We start from the raw sequence: 25,463 nt of genomic DNA, 5'->3' as shown, positions 1-25,463 counted from the left end.
GTGAACCTTCACCCCAGTCTGAGGTCCTGAGCACTCTGGAGCAGGTTTAATCAAGGATGTATCTGTATTGTTCATCTTTCCCTTGATCCTGACTAGTCTCCCAGTCCCTGCTGCTGAAAGACATCCCCACAGCACACCACCATGTTTCACCGTAGGGATGGTGCCAGGTTTCCTCCAGACGTCACATTTGGCATTCAAGCCAAAGAGTTTAATATTGGTTTCATCAAACCAGATAATCTTGTTTATCATGGTCTGAGAGTCTTTAGGTGCCTTTTGGCAAACGCCAAGTGGGATGTCATGTGCCTTTTAATGAGGAGTGGCTTCCGTCTGGCCACTTTACCATAAAGGCCTGATTGGTGGAATGCTTCAGAGATGGTTGACCTTCTGGAAGGTTCTCCCATCTCCACACAGGAACTCTAGAGCTGTGTCAGAGTGACCATCAGGTTCTTGGTCACCTCCCTGACCAAGGCCCTTCTCCCCCGATTGCTCAGTTTGGACGGGTGGCCAGCTCTAGGAATTATCTTGGTGGTTCCAAACTTCTTCCATTTAAGAATGATGGAGGCCACTGTGTTCTTGGGGACCTTCAATGCTGCAGAATTGTTTTGGTATCCTTCCCAAGTATGTGCCATTGAGAGGTTTTGAAGCTACCGGTTGGCCATATTGGCACTCCCCAGTAGGAGCAGTGTCACACCCTGGCTCTGGGACTCATTATGTTGAGCCAGGGTGTGTTCATTCTATGTGTTCTGTTTCATTGTTGGGTGTTCTAGGTTGTCTGTTTCTATGTTTGCCTGTGTGACTCCCAATCAGAGGCAACGAGTGTCAGCTGTCGACTGGTTGTCTCTGATTTGGAGCCATATTTAACTGTCGGTGTTTCACTTTGTGTTTGTGGGTTTTTGTTCCGTGTTTGTCGGTCAGTGTCACCGTGGACTTCACGAGTCGTGTTTTGTTTTTGAATACTTTAACTAATTAAAGTCATGTTTGTTTCACACGCTGCGCCTTGGTCTACTCACTCCTACGACGAGCGTGACAGAAAAACCCACCATACAACGACCAAGCAGCGTGTCCAGGAACACACGCAGGAGGTGACTCTGGTGGATGTCCTCCTCGGTTGGGGGCAGATTACCGAGGAGGAGGCCGTCCGGTACCGGAGGGCTATGAAGGGGGAGACCCAGGCAGGAGAGGAGCAGCGGCGTCAGCAGTGCCATCGTCGGACGGACGAGAGGCACCCCCAATAATTTTTTAGGGGGGGGCACACGGCATGGGCGACTGGGCAGCAGGAGGCTGCCACAGGGCGAAATAGGAGAAGAGGAGAGAAGGCCACCGGGTTTTGGGGGCCAGAAGGCAGGTTGGCGGAGCCTGGATGGAGAGCAGAGCCAACTCCCCGTACTCAGGCATGGCAGCATGAGACTGGGCAGGTTCCGCGGTATGCGGAGCTGCGCACTGTGCCACGAGTGGTCCGGCATAGTCCGGTACGTCCTGTGCGAGCACCCCGCACGTGTTGTGCGAAGGTGGGCATGCAGCCAGGACGGAGTGTGCCGGCTCAGCGCTCGGGGCCTCCAGTGCCTCTCCTCGGTCCCGGATATCCTGCGCCAGTATCACGTGCTGTTATGCCAGTACGGGTACACAGCCCTGTACGTCCTGTGCTGATGCCTCACACAGAGTGTGTGAAGGTAGGCATTCAGCCAGGACGGGTTGTGGCAGCTCTTCACTCCAGGTCTCCTATCCGTCTCCATAGCCCAGTCCGGCCTGTCCCTGCTCCACGCACCAAGCCTACGGTGTGCGTCGCCAGCCCTGCCCGGCCTGTTCCTGCTCCACGCACCAAACCTACGGTGTGCGTCGCCAGCCCTGCCCGGCCTGTCCCTGCTCCACGCACCAAGCCTACGGTGTGCATCGACAGCCCTGCCCGGCCTGTTCCTGCTCCACGCACCAAGCCTACAGTGTGCGTCGCCAGCCCTGTCCGGCCTGTCCCTGCTCCACGCACCAAGCCTACGGTGTGCGTCGACAGCCCTGCCCGGCCTGTTCCTGCTCCACGCACCAAGCCTACGGTGTGCGTCGCCAGCCCTGTCCGGCCTGTCCCTGCTCCACGCACCAGGCCTACGGTGTGCGTCGTCAGCCCAGCCCGGCCTGTCCCTGCTCCACGCACCAAGCCTACGGTGTGCGTCGCCAGCCCAGCCCGGCCTGTCCCTGCTCCACGCACCAAACCTACGGGGTGCGTCGCCAGCCCAGCCCGGCCTGTTCCTGCTCCACGCACCAAACCTACGGTGTGCGTCGCCAGCCCGGCCCGGCCTGTTCCTGCCACTCGCACCAAACCTACGGTGCGCGTCGCCAGCCCGGCCCGGCCTGTTCCTGCCACTCGCACCAAACCTACGGTGCGCGTCGCCAGCCCGGCCCGGCCTGTTCCTGCCACTCGCACCAAACCTACGGTGCGCGTCGCCAGCCCGGCCCGGCCTGTTCCTGCCACTCGCACCAAGCCAGGGGTGCGAGTCGCCAGCCCGGCTCGGCCTGTTCCTGCCACTCGCACCAAACCTACGGTGCGCGTCGCCAGCCCGGCCCGGCCTGTTCCTGCCACTCGCACCAAGCCAGGGGTGCGAGTCGCCAGCCTGGTCCAGCCTGTTCCTGCCACTCGCACCAAGCCAGGGGTGCGAGTCGTCAGCCTGGTCCAGAACGTTCCTGCTACTCGCACCAAGTCAGGGGTGCGAGTCGTCAGCCTGGTCCAGCCCGTTCCTGCTACTCGCACCAAGCCAGGGGAGCGAGTCGTCAGTCCGGCACAACCCGTGCCTTAGTCATCGGTGCCAATTCAGGTACCGCTCAACTGCTCCACTAAGGAGCTGAAGCCTACCGCTCCTGCTACGTCCAGTCCAGCTCCAGCCAGCGGGGCCAGACCGGACCAGGGGCGCTATGGGGGGTTTGTTGGAGGGTGGTGGGCAAGGCCGGAGCCGCCGCCGAGGAGGAATGCCCACCCAGCCCTCCCCTGTTTTTGGCTCGTATTTAGGCGCGGTCGCAGTCCGCGCCTTTAGGGGGTACTGTCACACCCTGGCTCTGGGACTCATTATGTTGAGCCAGGGTGTGTTCATTCTATGTGTTCTGTTTCATTGTTGGGTGTTCTAGGTTGTCTGTTTCTATGTTTGCCTGTGTGACTCCCAATCAGAGGCAACGAGTGTCAGCTGTCGGCTGGTTGTCTCTGATTTGGAGCCATATTTAACTGTCGGTGTTTCACTTTGTGTTTGTGGGTTTTTGTTCCGTGTTTGTCGGTCAGTGTCACCGTGGACTTCACGAGTCGTGTTTTGTTTTTGAATACTTTAACTAATTAAAGTCATGTTTGTTTCACACGCTGCGCCTTGGTCTACTCACTCCTACGACGAGCGTGACAAGCAGTCCTCCATAGGAATGAATGGAATTCTACAGTATTTCAATTAAATGTTTCTGTGACAAAATTAAATGTATTTAAGTATTTGTTTGTTGTAGTGGGGACAGCAACATTAGTATTTCCTTTTTTTTTTTAAAATACTTTAAGAAAAATGTTTTAATATATTATTTCATTTTTTATTTGTATGTTTAGCTCGCATAATATAATTTAAAAGTATGCATTAAGGTATATGTAACAGAATAAATGTGTCAAAAACAAATGTACACATTTTAAAAAGTTTTCCTATTTTGTTGCCTTAACACCTGGAATTAAAATGGATTTTTTGGGGGGGTTTGTATCATTTCATTTACACAACATGCCTAGCACTTTGAAGATGCAAAATATATTTTACTGTGAAATAAGGTGGCTATACAATAGTTTGTATAGCCACCTTTTGAAGCAATTACAGTTGCAAGTCTCTTGGGGTATGTCTCTATAAGCTTGGCACATCTAGCCACTGGGATCTTTGCCCATTCTTCAAGGCAAAACTGCTCCAGCTCCTTCAAGTTGGATGGATTCCGTGTACAGCAATCTTTAAGTCATACCACAGATTCTCAATTGGATTGAGGTCTGGGCTTTGACTAGGCCATTCAAAGACATTTAAATGTTTCCCCTTAAACCACTCAAGTGTTGCTTTAGCAGTATGCTTAGGGTCATTGTCCTGCTGGAAGGTGAACCTCCGTCCCAGTCTCAAATCTCTGGAGGACTGAAACAGGTTTCCCTCAATAATTTCCCTGTATCATTCCTTCAATTCTGACCAGTTTCCCAGTCCCTGCCGGTGAAAAACATCCCCACAGCATGATGCTGCCACCACCATGCTTCACAGTGGGGATGGTGTTCTCGGGGTGATGAGAGGTGTTGGGTTTGCGCCAGACATAGTGTTTTCCTTGATGGCCAAAAAGCTCAATTTGAGTCTCATCTGACCAGTGTACCTTCTTCCATATGTTTGGGGAGTCTCCCACATGCCTTTTGGCGAACACCAAATGTGTTTGATAATTTGTTTCTTTAAACAATGGCACTCTTCCGTAAAGCCCAGCTCTGTGGAGTGTACGGCTTAAAGTGGTCCTATGGACAGATACTCCAATCTCCGCGGTGGAGCTTTGTAGCTCATTCAGGGTTATCTTTGGTCTCTTTGTTGCCTCTCTGATTTATGCCCTACTTGCCTGGTCCGTGAGTTTTGGTGGGTGGCCCTCTCTTGGCAGATTTATTGTGGTGCCATATTCTTTCCATGTATTAATAATGGATTTAATGGTGCCTGTGGGATGTTCAAAGTTTCTGATATTTTTTTATAACCCAACCCTGATCTGTACTTCTCCACAACTTTGCCCCTGATCTGTTTGGAGAGGTCCTTGGTCTTCATGGTGCCACTTGCTTAGTGGTGCCCCTTGCTTAGTGGTGTTGCAGACTCTGGGGCCTTTCAGAACAGGTGTATATATACACTGACATCATGTGACAGATCATGTGACACTTAGATTGCACACAGGTGGACTTTATTTAACTAATTATGTGACTTCTGAAGATAATTGGTTGCACCAGATCTTATTTAGGGGCTTCATAGCAAAGGGTGTGAATATATATATGCATGCACCACCTTCCCGTTATTTTTTCATTTCACTTCACCAATTTGGACTATTTTGTGTATGTCCATTACATTAAATCCAAATAAAAATTAATTTAAATTACAGGTTGTAATGCAACAAAATAGGAAAAATGCCAAGGGGGATGAATACTTTTGCAAGGCACTGTAGGAGTTCATGAAAAGATTGGTACTGAATTTAATTGATTATTATATACTTATATACATACAGTACCAGTCAAAAGTTTGGACACACCTACTCATTCAAGGGTTTTTCTTTATTTGTACTATTGTATACATTGTAGAATAATAGTGAAGACATCAAAATTATGAAATAACACATATGGAATCATGTAGTAACCAAACAAGTGTAAAACAAATCAAAATATATTTTATTTTTGAGATTCTTCAAAGTAACCACCCTTTGCCTTGATGACAGCTTTGCACACTCTTGGTATTCTCTCAACCAGCTTCATGAGGTAGTCACCTGGAATGCATTTCAATTAACAGGTATGCCTTGTTAAAAGTTAATTTGTGGAATTTATTTACTTCTTTATGTGTTTGAGCCAATCAATTGTGTTGTGACAAGGTAGGGGGGTATACAGAAGATAACCCTATTTGGTAAAATACCAAATCCATATTATGGCAAGAACAGCTCAAATAAGCAAAGATAAACAACAGTTCATCATTACTTTAAGACATGAAGGTCAGTCAGTATAGAACATTTCAAGAACTTTGAAAGTTTCTTCAAGTGCAGTCGCAGAAACCATCAAGTGCTATGATGAAACTGGCTCTCATGAAGACCGCCACAGGAAAGGAAGACCAATAGTTACCTCTGCTGCACAGGATAAGTTCATTAGAGTTAACTTTACCTCAGATTGCAGCCCAAATAAATGTTTCACAGAGTTCAAGTAACAGACACATCTCAACATCAACTGTTCAGATGGGACTGTGTGAATCAGGCCTTCATGGTCGAATTGCTGCAAAGAAACCACTACTAAAGGACAACAATAAGAAGAAGAGACCTGCTTGGGCAAAGAAACACGAGTAATGGACATTAGACCGGTGGAAATGTGTCCTTTGGTCTGATGAGTCCAAATTTGATGGTTCCAACCGCTGTGTCTCTGTGAGACGCTGAGTAGGTGAATGGATGATCTCCGCATGTGTGGTTCCCACCGTGAATCATGGAGGAGGAGGTGTGATGGTGTGGGGGTGCTTTGCTGGTGACACTGTGTGTGATTTATTTAGAATTCAAAGCACTCTTAACCAGCATGGCTACCACAGCATTCTGCAGTGATACGCCATCCCATCTGGTTTGTGTTTAGTGGGAGTATAATTTGTTTTTCAACAGGACAATGACCCAACACACCTCCAGGCTGTGTAAGGGCTATTTGACCAAGAAGGAGAGTGATGGAGTGCTGCATCAGATGACCTGGCCTCTACAATCACCCGACCTCAATCCAATTGAGATGGTTTGGGATGAGTTGGACCGCAGAGTGAAGGAAAAGCAGCCAACAAGTGCTCAGCATATGTGGGAACTCCTTCAAGACTGTTGGAAAAGGATTCCATGTGAAGCCAGTTGAGAGAATGCAAAGAGTGTGCAAAGCTGTCATCAAGTTAAAGGGTGGCTACTTTGAAGAATCTCAAATATAAAATATATTTTGATTTGTTTAACACTTTTTGGTTACTACAGGATCCCATATGTGCTATTTCTTAGTTTTGATGTCTTCACTGTTATTCTACAATGTAGAAAATAGTAAAAATAAATAAAAACCCTGGAATGAGTAGGTGTATCCAAACTTTTGACTGGTACTGTATATACTTATTCCATATATTGAGAAAGGGAGGGGATCTCTGAGGTTGTTTTGTTTCTTCCTCATATTTTGTTCTTGTCTCTGCAAGAGTATTGTTGTGCTAACTGATATAATAACAGCTGTCACTCTGAAAGGATAATTATAGTTATGCATCGTTTGTACACTAAATTGACTGGTGTGGAGACAATGGAATTATTGTTCACCTCAATTATTGCATACATGTGTGTGTGTGTGTGTGTGGGGGGGGGGGGCTGACCAACCATGATATCAAAAGTATAGTTTTAACCATGCTTTGAGGCTATACGGTGTTTGTTGACATTTACTTTCTTTAGAAACAGTAGAGTAAAACAAGCTTATATTTTAGGTACTGGTTGAACTAAGCTCATGAGGCATTTATAAGTAATATACATATCATTGATTTATAAGTAAAACTATTCTAATGGAAAACACTTCCAAATTATGGGGAGCACGTCAAACACAGGGGGATGAGCCAAATCTAGAGGTCCCCTCTGCTTAACCGTGTCTTACAGTAGATGACAAAATATTGACCCTAACCAACAGCTTCTGGCACTCCTCTCTCCGCTCTATGTGGAGTATTTGATACAGCTGCATGTCCCAAATCCCTGCTTTGCCCCATGCTAGCTGCCCACCCACCCTCCATACCAGCAGTCAACCCTCCATACCTCCTCCCCACCAGTCTCCTCCAAACTAATTGTAGCTTCAGCATCAACGGATCCCCTAACACTACCTGAGTATGTGAGGTAGTTCGCTATGGTTCGCTAGTTCATGCCTGCCCGCAGGTTGTTGGTAAATAACTTTGAGGATTTGATGGGAGGCACAGTCGTGTTGGCTGTGGGGCATGTGGGGGTTGGGGACTTCTCCACAGCATCCACACTGCTGCTGCAAACCGCCTTAGACACAGCCTGAGCAATTATTTGCTATACCGTAAACGTGTTGCTGTTCCCCAGTGGTAAGGTGTTCTAACCATAGGAGATATAACATTATGGCACCTTCAGGCAACCATCTCCAGTGACGCTGCTTGAAAATGCTTAAAATCCTCACTGTATTGCTGCTGGCTGATTTTACTATCCGGCGCTAGTGTTTTTTTCCCCTGCTGTTTTTTAAGAGACGGAGAGGTACCCTGTGGGTGAATTTAAAAAGCAAGAGGCGGACACAAACACTCACTCTCCATCCTAAGCTCTCGGTTTCATTCTCCCTCTCTCTCCACTCTCTACCATCTCTACACAGTCTCCTTCAGTGAAGGTCATTCTCTTTCTCCAACATTTCATTACAGTGAGGTTGTACATGCCTGCTATTCAACCAGTTGAAAGATAAGGCCTGTATTCATATGTTGCTACAGCAAACTTGTTGTTATGGGGCTTAAAAATAGAATATGTAGCTGTGAAAATGCAACGTCCGTTTGAAATATTACTACAACAAAGATGTTACTTCAAACAACGAACACCATTTCTTCCCCTTGGACATCACTGTGCATGTGATAAAACAGCAGAGCATGTACTTTGATTTGCCACGATGCAGGATCCTCCTCTGCCCCATTTCAAAAACAAAACAAAAAACAATAACAAACGCACCTGGGGCGACTAGTGGCACTGTTTGAATGATGACAAACTTTTCGGTCTTTCCCTTTCTCCAATTTATTTTGAAAGCCTGTAAATGTGTGTATTCATATAGCTGCAGTACACTAGTGGCTATTGGGTGGTTATAGGAAAGGGGGGCATGACGACAATCTTCTAGGTCCCTCCTTCTGCTGTCTCTTTTGAAAGCTCAGGCCACAGTAGTGCTTGGCACCTCCATGGCTCCATCTGCTCCGAACAGAGAAGACAGATGACTCTGGTCCCACTTAATCGACACAAGAGACACAGATTGCTTTTCCTCAGGTGGCTCTGAATGCCTTTGAGTGCTATCTAGCCATTTCATTTGCATCTCCCAACCCTAGCGCCTGCGGAGGCAAGGTTAATGCAGACGCCCATTCAGTCGTTGCCGTGCCGGGACAGAGACGGATGTGCCAAAGTGGTGCACTCATGAATGCAAACACACACACACACGCAATAATGTACACACACACACACACACACACACACACACACACACACACACACACACACACACACACATAGGAATACACAAATAAAGACGCATACACAGACAATGACACACACACACACACACACACACACAGTGGTGATAATGAGATGCAAGTGGCTAACTTGTTTTCTCTCTAACTGTATCCACAAAGGAGTTCCCATCACGGGCAGCTGTATAATGTTATAAATAATATTACCCATCACCAGGCCTGCATGGGTCTAGGCACAGCTGTGGAATTTGCATTTAAGGTGTAGTAGTGGTGGCATAAACCTGCGTCTTCAACACATTTTGGATGCTGCTGTAATCAACCTTTACCAATTCCATTGCATGGTTTCCTGTCCCATTGCACATCTTGAAAAACAGTTGCAAAAACTGGTTGATGATGTTGCTGGAATATTTACATACAGTACCAGTTAAAAGTTTGGACACCTACTCATTCAAGGTTTTTTCTTAATTTTTACTAATTTCTACATTGTAGAATAATAGTGAAGACATCAACACTATGAAATAACACATATGGAATCATGTAGTAACCAAAAAAGTGTTAAACAAATCAAAATATATTTTATATTTCAGATGATTTAAATAGCCACCCTTTGCCATTATGACAGTTTTGCACAATTGGCATTCTCTCAACCAACTTCACCTGGAATGCTTTTCCAATAGTATTGAAGGAGTTCCCACATATGCTGAGCACTTGTTGGTTGCTTTTCCTACACACTGCCGTCCGACTCATCCCAAACCATCTCAATTGGGTTGAGGTCGGGGGATTGTGGAGGCCAGGTCATCTGATGCAGCACGCCATCACTCTCCTTCTTGGTAAAATAGCCCTAACACAGCCTGGAGGTGTGTTGGGTCATTGTCCTGTTGAAAAACAAATGATAGTCCCACTAAGCCCAAACCAGATGGGATGGCGCATCGCTGCAGAATGCTGTGGTAGCCATGCTGGCTAAGTGTGCCTTGAATTCTAAATAAATCATAGACAGTGTCACCAGAAATGCATCCCCACACCATAACACCTCCTCCTCCACGCATTACGGTGGGAAATACACATGCGGAAATATTCAACCAAAAATCTCAAATTTGGACTTATCAGACCAAAGCACAAATTTCCACCGGTCTAATGTCCATTGCTCCTGTTTCTTGGCCCAAGCAGGTCTCTTCTTCGTATTGGAGTCCTTTAGTAGATGAGATGTGTCTGTGACTTGAACTCTGTGAAGCATTTATTTTGGCTGGTAATTCTAAAGAATGTATCCTCTGTAGCATAGGTAACTCTGGGTCTTCCATTCCTGTGGCAGTCCTCATGAGAGCCAGTTTCATCACAGCGCTTGATGGTTTGTGTGACTGCACTTGAAGAAACGTTCAAAGTTCTTGAAATGTTCCCTATTGACTGACCTTCATGTCTTAAAGTAATGATACCCTGTCATTTCTCTTTGCATATTTGAGCTGTTCTTGCCATCATATGGACTTGGTATTTTACCAAATAGGGCTATCTTCGGTATATCCCCCCCACACACACACCCTTGTCACAACACAACTGATTGGCTCAAACACATTAAGTAAATACATTCCACAAACACTATTTTGGTTACTACATGCTTCCATATGTGGTATTTCATAGTTTTGATGTCTTCACTATTATTCTACAATGTAAAAAATAGTAAAAATCAAGAAAAAAACCTATGATTAGGTGTGTCCAAACTTTTGACTGGTAGTGTATATAGGTTTTCTAACAGTGAAATGACAATAAAACTAGAAAAATGTAATGTCTCTTATAAGATGTGCAAACTTGCTATACAATTTCACCGATAATGCAATTCAGCATGATTTCAACAGCATTCTGCAGTCCAGGGGAGAACAAATGATTACCTTTTGGCTGTTGTCAATAATTGACGAATAAAAAGCATGGTCACACATAAGCATATACAAAACACCACTAAATTAATGCTGGTTGCAACTCCGAGATTCCCTAGGGCGATGGATAAATTAACTCACTGTAGGATAAAGCCAACATGGAGAGAACAGTCCCCGTTGAAATTGTATTCAAATTTGTCGGAATGTTACACAACACATTGTCTTTATTCAATGCTAAAAGTGTGTGTGAATGCAAGGGAACTCAAGCGGCGGAAATTGTTTATGTGAGGATCTCTTTGAATGGGTGCCGAGGGCAGAGCAGCGTGCCCTGTGGCTGAACATTTGCCTGAATAGACAGAGGGTAGTGTTGACTAGAGTGCACTCTCTTGATTTGTACCTACAGTTCCATTTGAAAGGCCTGTTTTCTGTGCACGATGCTTATATTCAGAACTGTACGCAGTGATTTAGCAAACACAAATCCAACAAGTTCATGTTTTACACATCATAACACAGGGCTCGATGTCTCTGTGCAAAATCGGTACATGAATATTATGGTAGAATTCTAAAGAGTGGAGTCATTCCGGTCTCAATGTCCACATAATGGAAGAGAGTAGATGATAATAGTCAGGATCTAGTGGACAGAGCTCATACTGTGTGTGTGTGTGTGTGTGTGTGTGTGTGTGTGTGTGTGTGTGTGTGTGTGCATGTACAAGCGTGTGTGTGTTGGGGAGGCGTTACTCTACCTTGGACCAGTTGATCCTCTTCATGGCGGCCTCAGGCTTGTATGTCTTCTTGGCCTCCAGTCCATAAGGCAGCTTGATGACAGGCATGGCCATCATAGGAGGCGGAGGAATGCCCGGCGCCCCGGGGAAGGGTGGGGGAGGTGGTGGTCCACAGCCGGGGGGAGGGGGTGGCCCTCCTCCTGGAGGTGGCGGGGGTGGTGGTGGAGGGGGCATGCCGGCCATGCCAGGAGGAGGCGGAGGTGGGGGAGGAGGGGGAGGGCAGCCGCCTGGTGGGGGCGGAGGTGGGGGGGGGGGTGGGGGTGCCAACCCCGCCTGCAGATGTGAAGGTGGGACTCCTGTCCCAGCCGCCGCTGGTCCGGCCGTGATCTGCAAAGACGGGAAAGCAGTATTAGAGAAGGGACACAACATTCCTGTCATCCCTGCACTCTGGAGGCCAGAGCTTTTACCACCATTACATGCATTACACTAGTCCGGCTAATGCACCTGGGTGATGGGTGAGGATGGTGGTAGGAGTATTTAGGGGGAAAAGGGATGAGCATTATCGTACTCACTTCAATGACATATGATTGCCTTGACCCTGTGTGCGTGCACTTCTATGCCCTTGCGCACATGCGTGCGTGCACGAGTGTGTGTCTATTTGTACGTGTGAAGAGAGTTGATAAAAGCATGTCTGGGGACTATCATCCTAGTGCTATCGTCCCTTGGGCTTGAGCCTCATTGCAATGGTAGCAGTCATTTTCTGGTAAGCACATAGGGTACTGATGGAAAGAGCGCTATCAGCCAGTCAGAGGCCAGCACTCAGAGGAGTCCTACCCAGCTCCGCTCCACCTCACACTTGGGAAAGTGGGTCGCTCAGCTCCCTGAGACTACCAGACACATTAAATATGTAGATACACAAACAAGAACCTAATAGGCAGTGGGTAAATATTGCAGGGAGGTATGTCACCTTCACCATTAGAAGAAGTCTGGAGAGCTCTCCTACATGTTGAGTATGCCGCTGGCGACATGTGTCTGGATGGAGCACAGTGAGTGCGCAATCCCTGTTCCGTACAGAGTGTGAGAGAGTTTCAGTATGTGTGAGTGTGTGTGTGTGTGTGTGTGTGTGTGTGTGTGTGTGTGTGTGTGTGTGTGTGTGTGTGTGTGTGTGTGTGTGTGCTGTGTGTGTTTTAAGCACCCCGTAGCCCACAGAGGATGTCCTTACATGGGCAGGATACAGACAGTAAAGGGCAGATGTGTGAAAAGGATGAACTTTGGGCGACACATTTGCTTCAAGGGATACTGCATGTAATCAGCAGAGGGCCTCTAAAAGCCATTATAAACTGGGTGGTTTGAACACTGAATGTTGATTGGCTGAAAGCAATGGTATACGGTCTGACAAAACATTTATCCTCAATATACACATAATACCCATAATGACAAAGCAAAAACAGCTTAAAAAATAAAGACAAAAAGACAAAAAGACAAATGTTTATATCACATTTACATAAGTATTCAGACCCTTTACTCAGTACTTTGTTGAAACACCTTTGGAAGTGATTACAGCCTCGAGTCTTCTTGGCACACCTGTATTTGGGGAGTTTCTCCCATTCTTCTCTGCAGATCCTCTCAAACTCTGGCAGGTTGGATGGGGAGTGTCGCTGCACAGTTATTTTCAGGTCTCTATAGAGATGTTCGATCAGGTTCAAGTCCAGGCTCTGGCTGGGCCACTCAAGGACATTCAGACACTTGTCCCGAAGCCACTCCTGCTTGTCTTGGCTGGCTGTGTGCTAAGGGTCGTCGTCCTGTTGGAAGGTGAACCTTCGCCCCAGTCTGAGGTCCTGAGCACTCTGGAGCAGGTTTACATCAAGGATCTCTTTGTACTTTGCTCCGTTCATCTTTCCCTCGACCCTGACTAGTCTCCCAGTCCCTGACACTGAAAAAACATCCCCAAGGCATGCTGCCACCACCACGCTTCACAGTAGGGATGGTGCCAGGTTTCCTCCACACGTGACGCTTGGCATTCAGGCCAAAGAGTTCAATCTTAGTTTCATCAGACCTGAGAATCTTGTTTCTCATGGTCCGAGAGTCCTGTAGGTGCCTTTTGGCAAACTCCAAGTGGGCTGTCATGTGCCTTTTACTGAGGAGAGACTTCCGTCTGGCCACTCTCCCATAAAGGCCTGATTGGTGGAGTGCTGCAGAGATGGTTGTCCTTCTGGAAGGTTATCCCATCTCCACAGATGAACTCTGGAGCTCTGTCAGAGTGACCATCGGGTTCTTGGTCACCTCCCTGACCAATGCCCTTCTCCCCCGATTGCTCAGTTTGGACGGGCGGCCAGCTCTAGGAAGAGTCTTGGTGGTTCCAAACTTCTTCCATTTGAGAATGATGGAGGCCACTGTGTTCTTGGGGACCTTCAATGCTGCAGAAATGTTTTGGTACCCTTCCCCAGATCTGTGCCTTGACACAATCCTGTCTCGGAGCTCTACGGACAATTCCTTCGACCTTGGTTGTTGCCCTGACATGCACTGTCAACTGTGGGACCTAATATAGACAGGTGAGTGCCTTTCCAAATCCTGTCCAATCAATTGAATTTACCACAGGTGGACTCCAATCAAGTTGTAGACACATCTCAAAGATGATCAATGGAAACAGGACGCACCTGAGCTCAATTTCGAGTCTCATAGCAAAGGGTCTGAATACTTACGTAAATAAGGTATTAATTTTTATTTTATTTTTGTAATACATTAGCAAAAATGTCAAAAAAACAGTTTTCGCTTCTTCATTATGGGGTATTGTGTAGATTGATGAGGATTTTTTATTTATTTAATCCATTTTTGAATAAGGCTGTAACGTAACAAAATGTGAAAAAAAGGGAAGGGGTCTGAATACTTTCTGAATGCACTGTAAACATGACTCTTTAGGGCATTATGACTCTTTATGTCGTTAAGGCATTATGAATGATTAATGAATGCTACATCTCACCACTCAATAAGTGAAGTGTTACACACAGCAGAAAAGGAAAAATGAAAGCCCATATGTATGGTGACTTCAGTGATTCTGAAGTCATTCTGGTTATTCATTAAAGTAGAGAAAATGTAATTGTGTATTTATGAAAAATGATCAACCCTATTCTCAGTAATTTCTTCAAATGAGAGGAGTGTCGTGTCTGGGTTCATGATGTGTTTCACTTAATAAGACACCAATATATTTGCATTTTGCTAATAGATTAAGTGTATGAGAGAAACAAAGCCACCTGAATCTGAGTTGATGAAGAAACTAATGGAATGCTAATATTCTGCTAACGCCATCTACTGCAGTAGGGTTCTGCGGGTAGATAATGTATTGTATCAAATCCTCACAGACGTGTACACTCATTCCCTATTTACGTGTGTGTGCACAGTGCATGGGCAACCGACACCTAACAATTGGGGAGAACCCAGGGGATTGTCTGGCCACGGTTGAACTCCTAGATAAGAAATGTTGCCTCTGCCATCTTGAAGTCGACAAGATGGGTCTCACAAAGGAAGGCTATTAGGCGGTAGACAGGGGCGAAATTAAACCCATTACTGATAAGATAGAGACCAGCCAGTGCCTTGACAAGTCTGCCCTATCATACAGCTCTACAGCATAAACAGGTATTTATAATAATTGATAAAAGTGGGACGGACGGACGACTGTTTATAGAGACAAAATGTATACTAATGGAACAATTAGACAGCCCATGGCATTGATAGGATTTTACCTTTGGAATTGATTAGAAGACGACAACAGTCTTTCTTTCCTAAAGTTTGGCCCACAGTGTTTCCACAACATTGACCGAACGCAAGTTACTCATTTCCAAAAACCACTTTTGCTACCCCCCACTCGGTCGATTATGTGGGTTATGTGGGTGATGTGGGACGGGTCTCATTTTTAAAAGCATTACAATTACAGAGTTTTTGATTACACAATGCCAGCAGTGGATAGTTTATTAGGTAGGAAATGCAAAAGGTGTAGAGTGGTGAGGAGCATTTGAAGCAGGCTGCCCCAACACCCATCGACACCCACATATATGTCTGTCAATCTCCGAGCCCGTCGTGGCCCATTTTCTCTTTTAAGATTAATACGAGAGAATGGAAGCAAATTAGCTGCAAAATTAGAGCGCCGTCTTTTCTGCATTCAGGGGCCCTCTGAGCCTCCTATCTTTGGCTCCTCCCGCTCTCTTGTTTTCCCTCTCTCGCTCTCTCTCTCTCTCGTCCCGCCGCGCCCTGGCCCTCCAGCCTCATCTACGGAATGCTAATCAACTCAGCGTTCGACAGCGCCCTCGAGGGATCCGGCGCCATCATCTCTCCGCTCTCCTCCGCCTTCTCCCACAGGTAAATCACTGGCGTACCATTCCTTTCCTACACCCTACAATCATAGCATCAAGCATCTTCCAGCACCTTATACCTAGCAACATAGCTTTGTTTGGTTTTATTGGTTTCTCTGGTTCAAAACAACCACACTGAACAAAAATAGCAATGCAACATGCAACAATTTCAAAGATTTGACTGAGTTACAGTTCATATAAGGAAATCAGTCAATTGAAATAAATAAATTAAGCCCTAATCTATGGATTTCACATGACTGGGAATACAGATATGCATCTGTTGGTCACATATACTTTTTAAAAAACAGTAGGGTGTAGATCAGAAAACCAGTTAGTATCTGGTGTGACCACCATTTGCCTCATGCAGCACGACACTTACTCAATGGGTGACATATCTGGTGAGTATGCAGGCCATGGAAGAACTGGGACATTTTCAGCTTCCAGGAATTGTGTACAGATCCTTGCTACATGGGGCCGAACATTATCATGCTAAAACAGGAGGTGATGGCAGCGAAAGAATGGCATGACGATGGCCCTCAGGATCTCATCACGGTATCTCTGTGCATTCAAATTGCCATCGATAAAATGTCCGTAGCTTATGGCTGCCCATACCATAACCCCACCACCACCATGGGGCACTCTGCTCACAACGTTGACTTCAGCAAACCGCTCGTCCACAAGACGCCATGCCATCTGCCCAGTACAGTTGAAACCAGGATTCATCCGTGAAGAGCACACTTCTCCAGCTTGCCAGTGGCCATCGAAGGTGAGCATTTGCCCACTGAAGTCGGTTACGACGCCGAACTGCAGTCAGGTCAAGACAATGAGAACGCAGATAAGCTTCCCTGAGATGGTTTCTGACAGTTTGTGCCGAAATTATTCAGTTGTGCAAACCCACAGTTTTATCAGCTGTCCAGGTGGCTAGTCTCCGACGATCCCGCAGGTGAAGAAGCCGGATGTGGAGGTCCTGGGCTGGCGTGGTTACACGCAGCATGCCAATTGTGAGCTCCCTCAAAACATCTGTGGCATTGTTTTGTGACAAAATTGCATATTTTAGAGTTGCCTTTTATTGTCCCCAGCACAAGGTGCACTTGTGTAATGATCATGCTGTTTAATCAGCTTCTTGATATGCCACACTTGTCAGGTGGATGGATTATATTGGCAAAGGAGAAATGTTCACTAACAGGGACGTAAACAAATGCGTGCAAAAATAAACTTTTTGTGCATATGGAACATTTCTGGGATCTTTTATTTCAGCTCATGAAACATGGGACCAATACTTTACATGTTGCGTTTATATTTTTGTTCAGCATAAAAGGCTGTTTATAGAACAATGGTGCTGTTTTTTGGCTGGGTCTTGGCAGCTCCAGCCTGGTCCCTGATCATTGCTAGCTGGGAATCAGAGAGAGGTGACGCGGGGTGAGTAATGCCTCCTAATGGCTTCTTGGCGGCTATCCCTCTTGCTAGCCTCATCTGGAGCTCTGACTATTGTAGGAGAGTGGAGTGATACTAAATCTAATCCTTTCATTGAGGGATCCACAGCTCCTAGAACTCGTCGTGGGGGGAGGTCAGATGGGTGGGTAATTAATTTGGACTGTTATGCAATTAAACCTTCCCCCAATCTTGGCTCTAATGAGCAAAGCAGATATTCAATTATAAAGTGTTTACTGGGGAGAATTACATCACAACAGTCAAACGTCTGCATTTGATGATATTCTATGGAACACTTCAGTTGATAGGTTTCAAGTGCATCTACCAGATTCATATAGTACTCATTTTTTGTTTAGTATGATGCAAGAAAATCAAACCTCATCGTAATCTACAAACTTCATTCTCCAATTACAGACCAAGAGTGTGGCCCTATTATCAGATTAAGAGTTTTCAAAGGAATATAATGTAGATCACTGCACAATTATCAAACATCAATCATATGCAAAGATCAGAGCAAACATAATACTTAGAGGGTGAGTTGATTGAGTTTGAGGGGTTCATGAGTTTCTGGTTCAAGATTAGGTTTCTCAATGTTCAGGCAATACTGGTCAACCATGTTAGCAGAAAGAAAAAAGGAGGTACCCGGATGCAAAGGGATCACCCACCTGCACCTTGCTCTCAGCTTCACTGATGAGTTTCTGAGCCTCTTTAAGCTTGTTTGTCTCGCTAGTTAACTGGACAGATGGCAAACACAGACACAGAAATGACATACAGACGTTCACACAGACACAGAGAGGGTGGTTAGCTAGACAGAGAAAACAGCAGTACTTTTGTTAACAGAGAACAGAGGCTAACATCAAACACAGAAAAAAAGTCAAGCAGAGGGGTAAGTTATAGAGAAATTACCTGATACAGTTAAAACATGGTTATGATGAAATTAGTATAATGTGTGTGTGTGTGTGTGTGTGTGTGTGTGTGTGTGTGTGTGTGTGTGTGTGTGTTGCATCTGTACTACCTGTCAGATGGTATACTAAGATCACATTTATTTAATATCCTCAAACAAACAAAAAATTATTTTCAGCATTAAAATGTCACCATCCCTTAAAGGTATATTGGTATTACATGAAAAATAACCTAGTCATTTTTATTTAATTTTTTATCTACAGGGCATAGATGAAACAGCTATTTATATGATAGCACAGTGGATGACATATTTATGTATCCTCAAAACCCATTCAATTGTCCCCTTTGGAACGCTATGTTCTAATATGTCCAAGCAAATCACACTCCCCACTTTTCCATCTAATATATATATATACAATCATTGATTTTATCCCAAAGACTTTGTGTTAGAAATGTGCCATTGTCCCTTTAATATTTCACTCTATATCACCTAACCAATAAACGGGGAGCAGGAACAAAGTCACATTCTAACATCTTAACAACAGCCGTTGCGTAGATGGGTACATACTCAACTGTGTAGTGAAACATATGTATATGGAGTTGTTCCTACAGAGTTCACCTTACTGTGGACTGAGGAGTATTAAATATTTAACATGTATAATGGAAAAGGAGATGGAAACTTTCATAAAGGAGACCGAATAAGGACTTCCATTTCATCAGAGTTTAGAAATTGGTCATAAAGTGCAATATTTAAGGTGAATAGGGAACTTTTATTTTATACTCCCACCTTAACTATGGACTGTGAAGATTTTAATATATCCCCTGGGGAATGTGGATGGCATGCCGTGTCAAAACAAAACATGAGCTTTAATGTTTAAGCCTAGCTTAGACTCCAGCTGTGATGGATGGAACTTAAGTACATTACACTAGTACAGTACACAGAACACTAATGTATAGAAGATCTCTATTTTAAAGACCATATCCCAAGGGAAAGTGGATGGCATGCCGTGTCTTAACAAAACATGAACTTTAACCCCTCAAGCATAGCTTAGACTCTTCAGCTGTGATTGATGGAGCTTATGAACATTACACTAGTACAATACAGTACACATGTATTAAATCTAAGGTATTGAAGGTATTGACATAAACATATGTTTTAAGATGTAATAGCCAGAGAAACAGCAGGTAGACTGGCAGAGCCAGAGAGTAGTCCGCTACGCCTTCCAACCTTTTCCCAACCATACTGGTTTAGCTACATGACCACCAGTTTGTGAAGGCCCAATAATGGCATGGCACAGAGTAGGTCCAAGGTACCTACCGCACCTCTAAATTATTCATCTCACCCTTATCCAATTCTATGAACGCCTCCCCCGTTCTCTCTGAGCAGAGGTGGGTTGGAAGGTGGATAAATGACATTTGTTGCGTTTTCATTGTGCTTTGTCGATGTTTACGAGCGAAACCTGTGCTCGATCGGATTGCGGGGGATAATCAAACAGACATCAAAAGGGGGCTGCTTGTTACAACGGGAAAGCTCCCTGAGACAGATTCTCATTAAATTTGTCGGTTCATAGACAAGGTGAAGTAGCAGGGGTTAGGAGACAGTGAGATGTGTGTGCTTTTATTTCCACAAAGAGCTCTGTCGACGAGATGTGAACAGTGTTCCAACTTCATTCATATTCAATAAAATGGCAGACGCACCACCACAGCAGCTTTGATGAAGAATCTGTGTCTTTGCATGGATTTAGAGGTGCATCGCTCCGGAAGATAATGGCTTTGTACAACACTGTGTCAGAGGTGGATTAGGATACATAATGCAAAGGTTTTAGTCCTTCAGCTGTTGCAGTTTCAACCCTTTTAAACAGGTTGACCAAAAACGAAGTTTTCAAGGGAAGAAAAAGGCATGTATGTCTAGTCTTTGTGCAGGCTACATCATCAAGAAGGATACACTTTATAATTCAAATACGTGTCTTATTAAAAATGGGAGTATCTTGTTAGCTCCTACATTTTAATCTCCAATTGTGCTGCACTGCAAGATTTCCACACCGCAACCAAAATATTGCTGTGATTACAAAATGTGTACCTCCTGATAAAGTGTTGTGAGATAAAGAAAATAATATGTGTCATGAAGCCGTGGAAATATTGAGAGCTATGACACATCTACTATGCCTGAAGAGATCAAATTGACGACGGATGTCTGTTCCTAGCAAGAGTGTTACTACTGAGCAACCCCCTACCTCCTACTCAAAAGGCACCTGTCTCCCTTTATGTCCCTCTACGTGCCTCCAGTGCAACAGGAGAAAGCCTTCGGAAAACCACCTAATGCTACACATGTAATAAAGGCACCAATTTGACCACAAGCGCGTTCCTGCCATGCGGTGTGTGACAACATACATGTTAACATCGCCCCCCCTTCAAGACTGTGCCTACACACCCACGGGATGTTACTTGAAGAACTTGTAGCCATATTCATGGGAGCTCTCACTGAGTGCATTAGATGTTTCCCTGCTGAGGCAGATTTTTGTTGATGCGCAAAGCTCCAGCAGCACCGAGGCATTTGAAGGAGCGTTCAGAGACGGCAAGAAAAGAAGGAACTGACTCTCGGGGGGGCTTCACTCTGCTACACTACCTGTTAATGCACCACAAACAGACTGGCTTCAAAAGACCGGGGGCCTGTTAGGGGGAGGGGGGTGGGGTGAAAAACAGTACATAAAAAGCAGCACTCAGGGAAAGCAGGTAAGCAGAGTCTGACGCTGCCTGATGCAGTGAGAGAGCAGGAGAAAGATAGAGAGAAAAAGAGAAAGAGAAAGACAGTGATAGAAAGCAGAGAAAGAGAAGGGATGATAGAGAGTGATGAGGGGGGAGGAGGTGCGGAGGAGCCCCGGCCACCGTGATGGCCTCATGAATATGTGCAGGCGGCGGGTGGGCAGTCGTTGGCGCTCTGAGCGAATGATGAACGAGTTTGGCCGAGAGAGCAGGTAACGAGTGTCGACATGGCACTCAGGCAGATGAAGTGGGGGAGTGCGGACTGCACACAAATTAAGTGCAATCGGGGGAAGAAAGAAAAATAACTTGCCTTGGCCTAGCCAGGAAGAGGGCCAAGCCTCGTGCTGCACCCTAATGACAATAAATGGTTGTTGAGGCTGCCAGGGACCTTAATGATAGCGACTTGTCTTTGGGAAAAGTCCCGGCAACGCGTGACAGAGCTAAATGTGCAGGTGCGGAAAAAAGGATATGATGGGGGAGTGCGGACATTTGCAACTGCAACAGAATTTAGTTTGGAGAAAAACAATCTCGGATACTGGATGCCATGCCATCTTTCAGCATTGGTTTATATTAAATTTGGTAAGCAGGGAAGCAAACTGCCCTTTTGTCTCAAGGCAGCACTGAAGTGTTTCAAATTGGGTTAAGGAGGAAATAGCAGTAATTTTCTGTGCTCAGGTTTGAGGGGTTTTGTTTGGAAGAGATGGGGATGCCAAGGCCAGAGAATAAATGCAATCCATCGCTGTGATGATACAATTGCATGGAACAGGCTCCCATGGAGCAATTCACCCAATATCGAATCCAACATTTTAAAAAGGAGATTGACCCTTTATTGAATCAAACGCTCCCGCATGGCTGAAAAATACCCACTTAGAAGGAGTCTCGCATCCGTGATTGGGGTAGAAAGGTTTCAATTTGACCAAATTAGTACAAATCATTTTCCTCACAACCAGATTAACTTGGACCATCATGCTTTGGAGAAACAACTAAATGCCTTCTTTCATATGACGTGCTCAATGTTGGATGCTAGCCCCAATCTTGGTTTAGTGTTTCCTTTATTTCCTATGCCCTTGTCAATACTGGGTTTGTACAAGACCTCTATGGAGAGCTTGTGGATTCAGACTGCAGTTTGGAGTAGTGGGTGTGCATGCCCCGTTCCCCTCTCCTCTGGTGTCATTACCTGGGTCTTCAGGTTGCAGATCTGCCCTTCCAGCTCTTTGATTTTCTCCTCCTTCTTCTGGGACTCGGCCTGGGCATCCTGCCGAGCACTGAACTCCTCATCGAACTGCAAAAATTCAACACAGCACACACACACACACACACACACACACACACACACACACACACACACACACACACACACACAGACACACAGACACACAGACACACAGACACACACTCTGGTCAGGGCGTCTCAAGAGAACGGCCTACCGCGGGGCACGTCAACACACACCGAAACACACAGCCTCGCACGCACTTGTCCCCCATCTCTATTCATAGGCCTTTGGTGGCCCTTTATCCTGTCGTCTTCTGTCTGTGTTTTGGGTCTGGCTTTCATGTGTTGGTGACGGACCTAACCTTTGTGGGAAAGCAACCCGTGTCAGGACAATGTTTTCAATGTCACCGCAGGGGCGGTCACTGCTCTCATTCCACTCACATCCAGGACGCCTCAGATGTACAAAAATGTATGCTCTCACTACTGTAAGTCACTCTGGATAAAAGTGTCTGCTAAATGAATAAATTGTAAATTGTATGTCCCCTACACAGAGGCAGGGATGCTGTGGGGAGTGAGGGCATCTGCGGGGTGGTGATACTGTACCAGGCCTTTATAGAGCAGTACCTTGAGTACCATGGAGTACCAAACCGGAGTACCTTGCCTTTAATCAGACATAAAGGTTTGAGTCACAACACTTCTGGAGGATTCTGTTGGAAGGACCAATGACTCACACAGTATTGGTTGTGTACTGAAAAATATACAGTGTCAACTGATTGAATGTACTGTCTATCATTACATTGGAATAAAGTGATTTTTTCCTTCCTTTGAAGATGAGTGTGGATGCTTAATAAAGTAGGCTACTCAAGTACTGCAACCCAGTTATAAAGTATCTAAAAGTATCAGGAGTTAGGCTATCACATTGGGCTGAGTGGATGAGAGGAGAGTCCAATCTTTCCTCAACACTGTAGCTTTTACTTTAAAACGTAATTCATAAAACACATCTCAGAATTATTTCCTCTCCGATGTTTCTTTGATGCAAAAAAGCACCTAAAGTAAAAAGTTAATACATGAGAAAACTGGTTCTTTGAAGGCCCCCTATTGCAATGACAGGTCAATAAAGGGTTCTGAACAGTGTCTGTACATATTGTAACTCGCACCCCGTCGCGGACACAAACAAGTATATGTTGGAGCATCAGCATTGATCCTTGCAAAACTGAGACAGATCATGTACCTCTGTTGCCAGCTATTGATCAGGGCCCAGAAATCAATAGCCAGTCTGGGAGCTCTAGGCGGAAAAACTTTTCTGATGGGAGTGTGGTGGTGGCATACCAATGGCGTTGAGAGGTTGATGCATTATACCTCACCTTTTTGGAGAACTCAGCAGCCTTCAGTTCGCTCTCATCCACTTTGGCTTTATCCACGCACTGATCTGTAAGACAAAAGGGGACAGACGGCAGCAACGACAGTAAGCAACCATGAAGTGACTAAGATTTTCTCAATTATACTGTACATTGTTAACATCCTATTTAAGATTTCAAATCAAACGTAAAGTTAATATTGCAAAAGAGAGAGAGAGGAAATAGAGGAAATTAGCGAAGAAGAAAGGGGGGGGAGGGGGCACCTGGGGGATTTGTATTCTGTTCGGCAGGTTTGCTGACCTTAATTTTAAAAAACTAAGCCCGAAACATTTCTTTTCAACTCATTAAAGCACAGTGATAGAAAAAAAGTTAGAAAATCTAACATGAGTGTGTTTTTTTTTCTTCATGGATGGGCTTGGAAACTTTTAATGAGCCTTTGTTGGCAAGTCACAGAACTGTTAGTGACACTAACAAAAAAAAAGAATGAGACCTCAGTTATTTCATGATTTTGTTTCTATTTGAAGACAATGAATGATTGCATATCTAATTTAAGGCAAATAGACCTTGTTTCCTCTATGATTCATGAAACACTGCTGATGAATGTCTTCAGCTGAGTGAAAATGTTGTGAAATCTCCATGTGCTTATGATGAGACATGATGTGCCACAGTCACACCTAACAGATAATGCATTATTTATGCGTAATTAGACTACCTTATCTTATATATGTCAAGCAGCTGCAGGTGTTTCTGGGTAGGCTCTCGGGGGAGGGGATGTGGAAAGATAATAATAGAGTGGCTACGGAATATTGCGACATCCCCCACTGTGTCCGTGGTTAAACAAAAAAATATGTCAGAGGATGATTTAGAGAGATTTGGAGACAAAATATAATGTATACTGAATCACAAGACTAGCATATAAAAAATGTTGACTGATTCAAACTCGCGTTTCCATCTTTTCTTTCTGCCTGTACAATATGTAGGTGAGGGCGACCTAGGAGGCAAAACGAGAAACCAGAGACTGGTTTGAGGGCGACCTAGGAGGCAAAACCAGAAACCAGAGACTGGTTTGAGGGCGACCTAGGAGGCAAAACCAGAAACCTGAGACTGGTTTGAGGGCGACCTAGGGGGCAAAACCAGAACCAGAAACTGGTTTGAGGGCGACCTAGGAGGCAAAACCAGAAACCAGAAACTGGTTTGAGGGCGACCTAGGAGGTAAAACCAGAAACCAAAGACTGGTTTGAGTGCAACGTAGGACGCAAAACCAGAAACCAGAAACTGGTTTGAGGGCAACCTAGGAGGCAAAACCAGAACCAGAAACTGGTTTGAGGGCAACCTAGGATGCAAAACCAGAAACTGGTCTGAGGGCGACCTAGGAGGCAAAACCAGAAACCAGAAACTGGTTTGAGGGCAACCTAGGAGGCAAAACCAGAAACTAAAAACTGGTTTGAGGGCAACCTAGGCAAAACCATAAACTGGTTTGAGGGCAACCTAGGAGGCAAAACCAGAAACCATAAACTGGTTTGAGGGCAACCTAGGAGGCAAAACCAGAAACCAGAGACTGTTTTGAGTGCAACCTAGGAGGCAAACCAGAAACCAGAAACTGGTTTGAGGAGACCTAGGAGGAAAAAAAGAGAAAACAGAAAACTAGAAACTGGTTTGAGGGCAACCTAGGAGGCAAAACCAGAAACCAGAGACTTGTTTGAGTGCAACTTAGGAGGAAAAAAACAGAAACCAGAAACTGGTTTGAGGGCAACCTAGGATGCAAAACCAGAAACCAGAAACTGGTTTGAGAGCAACCTAGGATGCAAAACCAGAAACCAGAAACTGGTTTGAGGGCGACCTAGGAGGCAAAACCAGAAACTGGTTTGAGTGCAACCTAGGAGGCAAAACCAGAAACCGGAAACTGGTTTGAGGGCAACCTAGGATGCAAAACCAGAAACGGTTTAAAATGTGTTCATAATGACATGAATT

General features: G+C 45.3%; 1 protein-coding gene across 1 annotated transcript in view; it reads right to left on the bottom strand.

Annotated features, from left to right (window-relative positions):
* The window catches only part of LOC121535952 (protein diaphanous homolog 2-like), a 726,045-nt gene that overhangs the window by 405,244 nt on the left and 295,338 nt on the right, over nucleotides 1-25,463 (bottom strand). The window contains exons 15-17 of the mRNA XM_041843185.2: nucleotides 23,499-23,563; nucleotides 22,099-22,203; nucleotides 11,500-11,865 (exon numbers count right to left, since the gene is read on the bottom strand). Coding sequence (XP_041699119.1) covers nucleotides 11,500-11,865; nucleotides 22,099-22,203; nucleotides 23,499-23,563 — 536 coding nt within the window. The remainder of the gene's footprint in view (nucleotides 1-11,499; nucleotides 11,866-22,098; nucleotides 22,204-23,498; nucleotides 23,564-25,463) is intronic.

Source organism: Coregonus clupeaformis, chromosome 2 (genome assembly GCF_020615455.1).
Source record: "Coregonus clupeaformis isolate EN_2021a chromosome 2, ASM2061545v1, whole genome shotgun sequence".
NCBI classification, from domain to species: Eukaryota; Metazoa; Chordata; class Actinopteri; order Salmoniformes; family Salmonidae; genus Coregonus; species Coregonus clupeaformis.
This window is presented reverse-complemented; position numbering and strand designations above follow the sequence as displayed.